This window comes from Natrix helvetica (genome assembly GCF_964273705.1).
Source record: "Natrix helvetica genome assembly, chromosome: 4".
Lineage (NCBI taxonomy): Eukaryota > Metazoa > Chordata > Lepidosauria > Squamata > Natricidae > Natrix > Natrix helvetica.
In genome coordinates, this window is record NC_138550.1 from 38,220,460 (window position 1) to 38,233,462 (window position 13,003).

Here is a 13,003-nt window from a genome sequence, read left to right on the forward strand (position 1 = left end):
ATCAGGGGTGTCAAACTTGTGTCATCATGGTGACATCATGTGAAGTATCTCGACTTTTCCACTTCGTTAAATCAGGCATTACACATCCAGCTCTGGGTGCAAGTTTGACAGCCCTGTGCTAAGTCATTCATGGTATATTTAAATGAACCTTTAAGGTCATGCTTCTTCCACACCCTAGTTTATCCAGCTGGAGCATTCTTAACACTTTTGTCAAGGACTTCTTCAGTCAGCCCAGCTATATAGCTTTTTAAAAAATCTGACTGGCCAGAGGCAGAATTACAGAATTCAGCAAACCATATCCCAATTCTGAAATGAGTAGCCATGCAACTCTGCAATCTTGGGAAAAAATTTAATGAAAAGTCACTTCTAAATATTCTGAAATGGGGATGGGGGAAGCTGAACAGAAAAAAATGGGGAAATATAAAGAACAAAGCAATGCAAAAAGAACTCATACATAATTCTATGTAAAATCTAACTAAACTGTGTAAGTTCATGGCGGACAGAATGGTTTAAGGGAAAGCATTTTGATGTGAATGTTGTGAGGCAGACCTGTCTCTGCTCCTCTCTAAGTTCTCTAAAAAGCAACATTCTCACAGTTGAGAATGAGAGATGAAGCAAGGCTTCCTTGAATGAATTTTACTTCCTTACTTACTGAGTTATCTAGCCTAGCATTGATAGATTATCCTGTTCTCCCTAATGAAGGTTTCAGCACAAAAGGTTTCAGCTCAGGTAAGGCATTTGTCTTACTGGAGCAGGAAAAAGAATGTCAAGGAGGACTCTGCTGAACAAGGATTTGATTTAGAGCATACTTAGCAGGGAAGGAGAAAAAAAAACAATTACAGCTACTATTACCTCATGTTCAAATTGCCACCAAAATGGAAGTGGTTGAGGCAGAAAGTGCCTAAATTGGTAAAAACATCCCAGATCTTCTGAGTAGATTGAAATAATGTAATAGAGCACATGATTTATCTGTATGCATCTATAACCTTCTTTTTCCATACAGTTCAGATTGAAACCAGACAAATTGCTCTTATATGGGCTTGTAATGTGAACCAAATTTTAAAATTTTTTAAGAAAAGTCATCTAGGATTCCTTCTTGGACAGCAGGGTCATAGATCCTTATCTTTCCCTAAAACACAGAATGGGGAAAGTCAGACCTTTTTAATTTTGTATAGCTCATAAAAGCTCATTAGATCTATGACAGATACCTGAGACTAAGAGACTATGTTGAATAATATATTCATCTGATTGCAGATCATCAGTCACTTCCCATTTGCTTCCTTCCTTTCCTAGCTTCAGAACGCCTATGGCTTAATAGAGTGTAAATGCATAAAGTCTCAGCAGGTGGCAGCATCTGGCTGACCTTTTTGATGCGCAGCAGATAAGCGAGGTTAGACCTGGTTCATATGAGTTAAATGATCTCTGGAGAATATCAGGCTGCAAATAATTTAACAAGAAGTCAGTGGCAAACATTTCTGCACTGTTGCCAAGACAGCTGTCTGGTTATGTCATGTAATCACTAGAATTCAGGCATAACCTGGCAGCATGTTTGCCTTTTTATATCCATACTGCAAGATGTGAGTTCACATGCTGAATTTCCATATTTTGTTAATCACATTAATCACATAATTTAAAATAAAACCTTAAATGTGTGTGCCATATTTTAATGAAGTACTTTAAACCAGAGAGTACTGTTGATAGAACAGTACTGAACTGAAGCTGCCTCATATGAAGACTGTTAACAACATTACGTTCCTAATAACGCTTGTGATAATGAAATATAAATTTATTTATATTTAGGGTAGCATAGATGAAATTGCATCACAAGAAGTGATTGCAAGATTTAAAGTCAAGACTTTTTTTTAAATAACAGAAGTAAACAGTGAATTACAAGGTACCCCAACATAGTGACTAAAATATTGCAGCCTGTAATTGAATATACTAATGGAATTATTTACCAAGTATTTACCAAAACCAAACACTGAGTCTTGTCTTAAAAATGAACAAAATAAAAATGTGGAAGATACATTTATGGTACCTATGTATTTTTGTAACCAGAATATATGATTTTCAGTAAACACCATCAAATTACATACTTTATGTGATAGGTAGAAGACCATTATTTAGGTACAGTTAAAACATTTTAATTATTAATTTTTAATAAATACAAATTATATTTAATCATTTTTCTGCCATGACACTATCCATCTGTGTGTACATCTTTATATAGAGTTCAACATTTATGTAAATGATCTAATAATTTATGTCATAGTTGTTATATAATCACACAACCCAATCTGGATTTGCTTGACACATTCTGTAAAACATGAGAAAGTATTAGAAGAAGACACACACACACATCCCATCCAAAATCAACGTATGTTTTGTTAGAATATGATATATTTAGTGCTAGGCTACTAGAATTAAAAAAGAGAGATGTGAAATGCTCTTATATGGGGACAATATCGTTCTGTATATTCAGACAACTTCCCAACCAAAAATAATAATAGAACTTATATGCCTCTAAGATTTCAGAAAGCTTTAAGCGTGTACAAGGCTTCTGGAAAATAAAAAAGACTGGGCTTTATGAAAGAGCAAGAAAAAATAGCCTTGAACTGCATGTTTACTCATTAATATAATTTATTACATACCAGTATGAGGAGAACATCTTAAGGGAAAAGAAAGTCCACTTGTTAAACATCAAGCTTCAAAATGACTGTAATTTTTACTGTTCTATTTTGTATCATTAATAGCTAAATTCAGTGACGTGCGGTGAGGTTTATGGCTGGTGAGGCTGGTGATGTCATCAGGAAGGCGGGGAATGGGACCACGTGTGCTGGAGGCTGAGACTGCCTCAGCCTCCAGCACACGTGATCCCATTCCCTGCCTTCCTGAGCGTGCTCTGCCGGCTCGCGCTCCGCAGTCCTCGAAAGTGACTGGGGAACAACGAGAACCTTCCTGCCTCTGCTGGACTTTGCACGCTCCTCGCGACTGCAGAGGCAGGAAGGTTCTCATCGTTCCCCAGTCGCTTTCGTGGCTTCGTCATCCGGGAGCGCCGACAACATTTCTGCCTCCGCAGCTCCCGGGCGCGGCCGGCTGGATGTATATAATATTATAATATTATATATATATATATATATATATATATATATATATATATATATATATATATATATATATATATATATATATATATATATATATATATATAGTATATAATATTATTTCATGAAGAGAGGTGAGGCTCTGCCTCCCCTGCCTCCCCTGACCGCACGTCCCTGGCTAAATTTGTGCAGACTATAAATAAAAGTGCTCTGATTATAACACTGTGATAGGTACATAGTGATAACAGTTAAGTGTTAAAGGTGTTAAAATCTTAACATAAATAGCTAGGAGAGTCTTAAATATATAGCACCAAGCTTGCACTTTTTTTTTTTTGCTTAAATCTGTATAGTATTGAATTTCAAGTTTCAATACTGAGTAAGTTATTCTAAATTAATGGCATTTACTTAATGTTCTTATTTGAATATTGACCTTAGTAGAGTATATAGGCAGCTGTGATTTCATGTAGGGTCAAATACTGGTAAATTTTGTTGTTGTTATTGTTTTTATGGTCTCTTGAATGCATTATATTATCTCTTATATCTTCAGCAACTCTTCCTATGATTCTTTAAACAAAATGTTTTTTAAAAAATTTACAATCATGCAAAAACATTTTACATGCATACTTTACAAAGTTTGTTTTATCAGATTACTTAACAGTTGCATTATATTGTTGAACAGCACTGTTCACTGACAAGAATTTTATAAAACTTTGTATATGTAAGTCTTGCTTAAAATAGATGTTTGGAACATCTGTTCCTATTCTGCTGGAATGTTGCAACTAACCTTGAAAGTAGTTATCTGACATTACATTAGGTCCATCAAATACATATCTCAAGAAAAAGAAATGTTTCAGGCGGATTCCAGAATTGGACAGTTGGACTATGTGCAATATTCCAGAAGAGCAAAAAGCCACAGTGTAGACTGAAAGTATAGATTTCTGAGCTTGTTAATCTGTCATGATCTCTAGCTAGAAATTCAAAATTTTTCTGTTTGCATTTACTGACAGGTGAGTTTGGAGAAGTATGTAGTGGTCGCCTAAAACTTCCTTCCAAAAAGGAAATATCAGTTGCCATTAAAACCCTGAAGGTTGGTTACACAGAGAAACAGAGAAGAGATTTCCTTGGAGAAGCAAGCATCATGGGACAATTTGATCATCCCAATATAATCCGGTTAGAAGGCGTGGTCACCAAAAGTAAGTTAACTGCTGAAATAAATAATATTTAGAAAGATTAGAAAGATCTGCTTGAAAGAAAAGTTGCTGAGGCCTATTTCCATTGGGTATCTGAATTTAAAGGAAACATCCCTCTCCCCTTATTTTATTTAATGGCTGCTAGTAAGCATCGAAAGGGCCATTTGATTGCCGTTACCACCCAGCCTACAATTGCAAACTTATTTGCAATGGGTTATTTCATTAAAAATATCTGACCTGCTCAGCCAACTTGCATGTCACCAATATTTTCATACATATTACTCATCTTGTCTTTGGCTCACAACATCTATGTGTGATAGGTTGGGTTAAGAGAAAGTGACTGGCCCAACGTCACTAAGCTGGATTCGAAGCCTAAGGGTGGACTAGAACTCAGTCTCTTGGTTTATAGCGCTGTTCCTTTCTATACCTTAAACCACACTACGATCTGTTGAACTACCTCTAAGGCCTCTTTGCACAGTTTGCACCTTGGATCCTGTCAGGTATACCCCTGCTTCTATGGATCATCTGATGCCTGGGCTGCTATGATCAATGCCTCAGTGCTATCTTTTAATTCAGACATTCCAGACACATTCCCAATGGCTTCCATTTTCAGCTCTGTCTAGATCATATATCTCATGCAGGGTCTTCTCTTGTTATGGTATACTATACTATACTATGATACTTGTCTTGTTCTGGTACTACCTCTGCTTGATCTTTTTCCCATTTCTCGGGCAGTGTCTCAGCAGTTCATGTTTGGGTGCCTACTTACTTGTATATTCTTGGATTCTGTAAGTTTTGTATAGACAGACTTTTTACCACCCACCTGACTCTGCCAGCCCATTTTTCTAGCCAGTTACAGTCTCTGGGTGATGGACAGAACTAATAGCTTCTGTTAGCCATAGAATACTTGCTACATTTTCCACTTCTTGTTTTTTAAAATATTTGCATTAGAGTGTCTTGTATCCTTTTCCAAATTAGCTGCCACTCTTATTTTTGATTTTTGTAACACTTGAGCTACAATGAAATCTGCAAATAAATCATCCTTTTTAAAAACGCCATTATTGTCAGTGGAAACTTTTTAAAACTATGGCATATTATGTTAGGTTTTGATTTTAATCTGGGCAGAGTCTCAACACTCAGAATTTTACATACATTTTAAAACAGAAGGATAATCCATGCTATGCCTTTACCGTGTCATGTAATTTAACTAAAATGCTTGCAATTAGTTGTGGGTGAAATAGACTATAATGCAATGCAGGTATAGTTTGAGCTATAAATATGTTGGCATTGTTTGGAGAATGCTTATATTTAACAGCAGCTCCTGAATATTACAATATCTTCTAGTGTTACAAAATGGAACTATTGTAATATCCAAAGAAGTATGGTGAAGTATACAAAGAAGCACAACATTTTCAATGTTGTAGTTTAAATTTATATTGAAATACAATTTTAGAAAATGAAGAATCCTGCTATGAATCCATTGTAGATTTTTAAAATTATAATGTGCACTGTACACCCTCCTGTGGTAATAAAAATGATAATGTTTTACAGTTGTCATTCAGTATTAGAAAGTACTGGATTCTGCTTTGACATTGATTGCTCTTAAACAGCTGCAGACATTCTGGCTAGACTTGGAAAATCATACTGCATATTACCTCAGGGTGTCAGTATCTGGCAAATATTTGAAGAACTATTTTCAGGAAGCAAACAAAAAAACTAATAATTGAACTTTGTAATACTTTAATTTCTTACTCAGCATTTATTTGAACAGCAGTAATAGCTGAAAGCATAAATGTAGCAAATATGAACTTCCAACTGATAACTTGCCAAGAGTGTTGTTGATTAGTATATTGATAAATTTACATTACTTATTGGTAATATTGCCACAAATATAATAATATTGGGGGAGGGAACTGACTATTTAAAATATTTAAAAAGTTTTATTAAATTACTAGAATTATATTAATTATCTACTCATATGGTGTACACTAAAAACCCTTAGATATCCACCTTGGCCTCAGATCTCTCTTCTTTTCACCCACCACTAATATAATATTGTTATAAACTTTATTTCAGTGTCTTTAGCACCATCACTATTTATTTCTTTTTTGTAGTAATATAGAGCTTCTCTAGTTTATTGGTGGAGTACCTCTTCTCTAAATGACTTCTTTATTCAAATGCATTATAGCATGGGTCTCCAACACCAGGGCATGACCATTACCAGACAGTGGGTTACTTAGAAATGGGCCGTGTGAATGACTGGTTGAAGTGTGCGTGCACGCAGCTCAACTTGTGCAAGCGACAGGACAGTGGGCACTCATGCATGTGCACATTGGTGTCCCTGTCACACAGATTGAGATGTGCGCATGCATGCCGGCATGCCACTTGCGCAAGAACTTTGGGCACATGTGCACCATCAGCCTGGCACTCACGGGGCCCAGTTTCCCTCTCTCCCATAGCTGGGCCACCAAGCCATAAACATGGGGACTACTGCATTATAGTATTCATACATAATGTATACATAATCCTTCAATGATGGATTGATAGTGATGGATGGGAGAGGTGACACATTTTGCAAAGGTACTTTGCTTGTGCATAGAACAATGATCAAAAAAATTATCGTGGTTTCAGGTCTTAGATTATAAAACTTTGGGGCATGGCTTTCAGAGTCTCTCCAGATTTGTCATTAAAATATTATTAAAAGAATAAAAAGATGAACTTCTCAGATATATGATGTAGGATCATATTGAAATCCTCCTCATGTACTTCATAGTTTTCAGCATATTTGTTTCAATCCAATTTTGGGTGTACCAGTCTCCTCACTTCCCACTCAACATTCTAGTGAAAGAGCCAAAGCAGGACTCATTCAAAAAAAAAGTTGTAAGTCGCTCAGGTATACTTTACAATACAACCAATCCAATGGTCAGATTCAAAATTTTGGTGGGCATGGCAGGGGAAAGATACTGTAAAATCTCTATTCACTCCCCTCTCCAAGGGAATGTTACTGCACAATCCCCATTTCCTTTCGATCAGCTGGGATTTGGGTGGCAGAGAATAGATGGGGGCAGGACCAGTCAAAGCGGGTATTTACCGGTTTTTCAAACTACTCCAAATTCCCACTACCGGTTCTCCAGAACTGGTCAGAACCTGCTGAATACCACCTCTGAACCAATCGGTGGCAATAGTGAGTACCCTGTTCCTCCAAAACATATTATATAAAAGTAGTTCTTTTCTGTCAATATTTTCCTTGCTGCTTTGTCTCATCGGGATTTTTCCCATGTTCTTATTACTTAGTCTGTTGCAATATTTTCTATCTTCCTTAAGAGCTTATTCTTATGGTCTCTTCCTAATTTAGCTTTCTTAAAACTCCTTAAAACTTCTCAGATAAATTTCTAAACCATAGTTCCTTGCCTACTCACGAAACCTGTGAGGAGGGTTTTTTTTTTGAAGAGGGGGGTAGTAACCTATTAGTGATGAATCTATTGTGCTAGCACTTATAGTCACAAGCATGCCATCACTGTAGATAAGCCTAATAAATCTTAAGTACATTCTAAAGATGTTTGTTATAGGTAAAAGCAAAAATAAAAAATAAAAATACTCTATATTATTTTTAGCTTTCAAATTATTTTTGTGAAAAATGTTTTGAATTACCATTAAGTTTTTAAAACCCAAGTATATTTTTCTTTCTGTATTGATAAATTATAATGAAAAATATCTCAGTGCTTTTGACTTATATTTTACCGGTAATTCTGCAATCCTTAAAGTTTGGCTGGAATTATTTCAAAGAAATAGAGGAAGTTTGTAGATTATCCACGGGTGTTCTTTTTGAAAGGAATGCGCCAACCATACTTTCCTAATGATACATATGATTAATTGGCATTGGGATTTTCTGTAGCAAACCAAATTTTGATGGATAGCCTTTACAAATAAGCTATTCATGCTGATTGCACTATGGGATAATTCTTAACAACTTTCATGGCTGTCATCTGTAGGAAACCCTTGGTTAGAACATTGGCACATACACTGTTCAGCAGCTGTGTGGCTTACTGCTCACTAGAGATATGATAAGGTGCACAGGCTAAAGAAGAGTTCAGTCTATTTTTCCAGAACTGAATTAGTCCCCTGTTTAATATTTGTTTCTATGCTAGTCTCCAATGCTAGTCTCCAAGGTGCTTTACAGACAGCACTTCTAATAGCCAACACACATGTTCTGCTTAGTTTAGTAATAATTTACAGCAGGTTTTACTATAATAAAATTTAGAAACACTGTTGAAACAAGTTGTTATCATATAAATGGCTACATTTTGATAAATGAACATAATATGTTGCTGTAGAAATAAGTTGTCCTTAGAACATGTGTTTCTGATTGCTTGTTCATTTGCAGCTTAACTATGTGAAAATCTGCTCAGATAGAATAAATATAAAGAAGGAAATGTGCATTTAATAATTTTAAATGCTTTTCATTGTTTTATTAATTTATATTTTGGATAGTTGTATTGCATTGTGGCATTGTATTTTTACATTATTTTATGAAAAATACTATATTTCACTAAAAAATAAAAATCAATTGTATTTCAATTAGTCATTTAAATCATTTATGAGTATCTTTACGTTTTTTTAATCATATTAAGACAGGTGAGAGTTGTGACATATTCTTTGTTTCTCCAAAAATATTCTTAATTTTGTCCAAAGAAAATTGAGATGGAATACAGCAATATGTGGTTGAAATGATTTTAAAACATGCACAATTTCCCAATTATGCTAAACTCTTTCCTGGCTGAGGTATAAAGACTATGTTTCTGTGATAAAATTAAAATTAATTAATTTAATTAATTAAAAAATAAAATGAATTAAAATTAAATTAGTGGTTTAACTTTATCAATCCAGATACCTAGAGTCGTTTAAAAATGTTTCCACTGAAAGAGCAGCATACTGCAAAAGCAGTCCATAATTCTGGCATCTGTTTTCAGATGAAATGTAATTATTAATAAATTATGTCAATACCATACTACACTCAGGTGTTTTTATTGACAATGAATTGAAAGTGCTGAATAAAGGTACCCTTATCCCAAATGGGCTAAAGCAGTTGCTAAGTGGATTATGTTGTATGTATGTTGGGAGAGAGGAAGTTGGTTCCCAGGCCATAACTTATGTCAGACTTGACTAGAAACATTTGAGTTATGGCTGTTGTAAAGATTCATTGGAGCATAATCATGGCAGTGTTTCTTCACAAAAGGCCACATGAAAGAACTGTGTTCACTTGTCATTAGACAGTGAAAAGGCTGTTAGAATAGAGGATGTGAAATTCTATTCCTCAACTACTTAGCACTTGGGATAATTAAACATAGCACATTTGCCATTGGCTAATTAGTCATAGTGGAACATGATGGCACTCTGCTATGGTAATCTTTTGTCCTTACATATCCAGATCTTTCGTCTTCTTTTGCCAACAATAGCAATAATGTCCTGTATATTAGCGCCTGAGGCACTAGAATTCCTGGAATAGAGAGATGCTGGGTTTTTTTTTCCAAATTGGAGCTTTGAGAATCAAATAAACAAAAGGAAATTTAGGAAGAAATACTTGATATAAGGCATCATTTTATACACCCTTTAAAAAGTTCTGTTGTTTGAACAATTTGTAAGTTTGTTTCTGTTCATTCTATCTCAAATGCAGAATTGATAATCCAAATGTATCTTTGTATGCAATTCCATGCTACATAGTTCTCTTAGGGAATAGTTCAGAGCAAGATCCCCAACGCACCGGCTTGTTAGGAACTAGGCCGCACAGCTGGAAATGAGCAGCAGGCGAGAGAGGGGAAACAAAAGCTGTGGTCCATGGAAAAATTGTCTTCCACAAAATTGGTCCCTGGTGCCATAAAGGTTGGGGACCATTGGTTTAGAGCTAATAATTATATTATTTTATGCATTATTTTTATAGAATAAACATACATATAGACAGTGCATGTGTATTTATGAACATTTTTTTTCATATATCTGTTATATATAGGAATAAAATTCAGAAAAATAGAAGCTTGGGTTCTTATAGTATCATTAAGTTTATTTTGGATTGCATATAGGTTTAGATGGAAATTTCTATTTAATTACTATACCTAAAAACCTAGAAGGTTTATGCTATAATATTATTGTAGATATTACCATATTTCATCTGTTTAAGTTTGATCTTTTTAATATTTTAATTATTTTATGATATATAAAATATATAAATAAATGATTGCATCCAATAAATCTATTTATAATTATGGTTTTGCTTTACTTTTGAACTAATATTATAATTTAAACTGATTTTTCAATTACTAGATAAATAAAGGTAAAAAAATAAGCAGTAGCTAAATAAATAAATATTATATTTATCTAATAACTAAATATAAACTTACTGTGGATCCTTTGTGTAGAGACCTGATCCTCATGTTAATATCATTTCTGTAAATGTGACATAATAATAAAGGTAGAGAAAAGATATATAGAGATGGAATGTTGAACTTGTATATACATGCCCACTATATCCAACTCTTGCAGCTAAAAGCAACTTTCAGTTTTGGGATACTATGGAATATTTTAGCATATTTTCGATAATTTGTAGAATTTCTCAATTTTTGCCTTTTTTTTTTTGTACAGCCATGGTTATACCGTTAATTGCTTTTTAAAATACACTTTTCAGGTAAACCAGTCATGATTATTACTGAATATATGGAAAATGGTTCTTTAGATAGCTTTCTCAGGGTAAGTGACTTGTTGATATCATCCTATAATTATCTGAAATTATTATCTTAAAAATTACCTTCCACTATCTTAAAAGAGATAAATATCTAGATGAATGGATCCTCAATTATTTTGAAATGTTTTTACTTTTTATGAAAAGAGTGATCAAAATCAAGCATTATTGTCAACAAAGCAATAAAGCAAGTCAAGTAAGATATGTCTACTCTTTTCTAAGCATCATTAGTCTTTGCATATATCAGAATGTACAGATAGTTGCAGTATCAATAGTAAGAGCACACATTTAGGCATTCATTCTGTTATGCAAGCAGATTTTAACTAACCCAACATGAAGCTCTATTTGCAACTGCAGCTTTTAGAAGAATGGTAATTTATACCATAATTTTACACCAGACCCTTATATTTATTTCATGCAATATTTGGTGTAATATCAGAATCACTAAGCATTTAAGCTAAGATTTCATTTTAGATAAAATTCTCTGTGTGTGTGTGTGTATTTGTGATTGACAGCTTATATATATACTGCACATTGAGTCATAATTTCCATTTCAATTCTAGAATAAATTCCACATATAGATATCTGGAAAGAATGGATGATCTGCATATTGGTTACATTCATAGAACACTCCTAACCTAATTACTTGAGAGCAATTAATTTATAGATTTACACAATATATTGTAGCCAGATGACTCCGGTTTACCCATCAGGTAAACTACAAAAAAACCACACAAATGAAATCTTATCAATATTAATGTTAACATATTCTGCAACTTCAGCTGCTATATCCATAATACAAGTACTTAGTTCTCCTAACAGCCGTTGTGTTTTGCCAGAAAAAAATGAAGCTTTATTGGACTTATAGAAAAATAATACTGCGTCAAAGATCATGTTTAGATACAATGTTTTATTTTGAATCTATAATATACACAATCTTAATTTATCATAGTTCCCATGTATTATTTAATGTAAGAAATTAAAATGAAACCATTTGGTTTGGGTTAGTAAACATTATGTTTCGACTATGTGTGTAAGAGAGAGAGTACAAGTGAATGAGAGAAAGAGAGAGAGATGTCATATTTGGCAATACATATCAAAGTTATCTTTGCTTTTTAACTGATGCATTTCGGCACACTATTTTCAAAGCCAAACTCTACTGACTTGTGTAGATTATTTCTGAATAGAAGCCTTATATAGACTGAAGGGCTAAAAGGTTGTTTAAATTGTTTGCAGAAACATGATGCTCAATTCACAGTCATTCAGCTGGTGGGAATGCTTCGAGGAATTGCATCTGGCATGAAGTATCTGTCAGATATGGGTTATGTCCATCGTGACCTTGCTGCCCGCAACATACTCATCAACAGTAACTTAGTATGCAAAGTGTCTGATTTCGGCCTTTCCCGCATATTGGAAGATGATCCAGAAGCTGCCTATACAACAAGGGTGAGTTCTTATTGCAACAAAACAGAGTTATCTGAGTCACAAATGATATTGAGAAACTGCATATACATCTTAACTAGGTACAGATGCTTTGTGCATATGCAACCATTTTACTCTGACTGCAATTGTTCAGTATAGTGATAGCGAGTACATTGTCCTTTAATTGCTCTGTTGTGTTCAATCACAATGGTAAAGATTACATAAACCCTTTACTATAAGGCTTTTATTCCTTTTTTTCACATTGCATTCTTCTTTGAAGATCCATAAAGCAGAATTCTTCCCACTCCTTCTGCACTTAGTGTCAAACCATGTAGTGTCAAACAGACTCTTCAATTAAGAGGAAATAGCCTGCCCTTCTAAGTAACATTATTTTTCACTTCTTCATACATACATGGACTAATTCTGATAAACTAGTGCAAGATGGGAAAAAGGATTTAAGAGAATATTTTGTTTGGCATCTGGAGGGGAGGGTTTAAACTATGTTGCATGGATTATTAGCTTGTTCCGTGTCTAGATCAAACTTTAAACTGCCA

At 34.3% G+C, this 13,003-nt stretch overlaps 1 protein-coding gene across 2 annotated transcripts in view; it reads left to right on the plus strand.

Annotated features, from left to right (window-relative positions):
- Window positions 1–13,003, plus strand: part of EPHA3 (EPH receptor A3) — a 221,491-nt gene that overhangs the window by 192,361 nt on the left and 16,127 nt on the right. For both annotated transcript variants that reach the window (XM_081953309.1, XM_081953310.1), the window contains exons 11-13: window positions 4,112–4,297; window positions 10,974–11,035; window positions 12,264–12,473. In XM_081953309.1, the coding sequence (XP_081809435.1) occupies window positions 4,112–4,297; window positions 10,974–11,035; window positions 12,264–12,473 (458 nt within the window). The remainder of the gene's footprint in view (window positions 1–4,111; window positions 4,298–10,973; window positions 11,036–12,263; window positions 12,474–13,003) is intronic.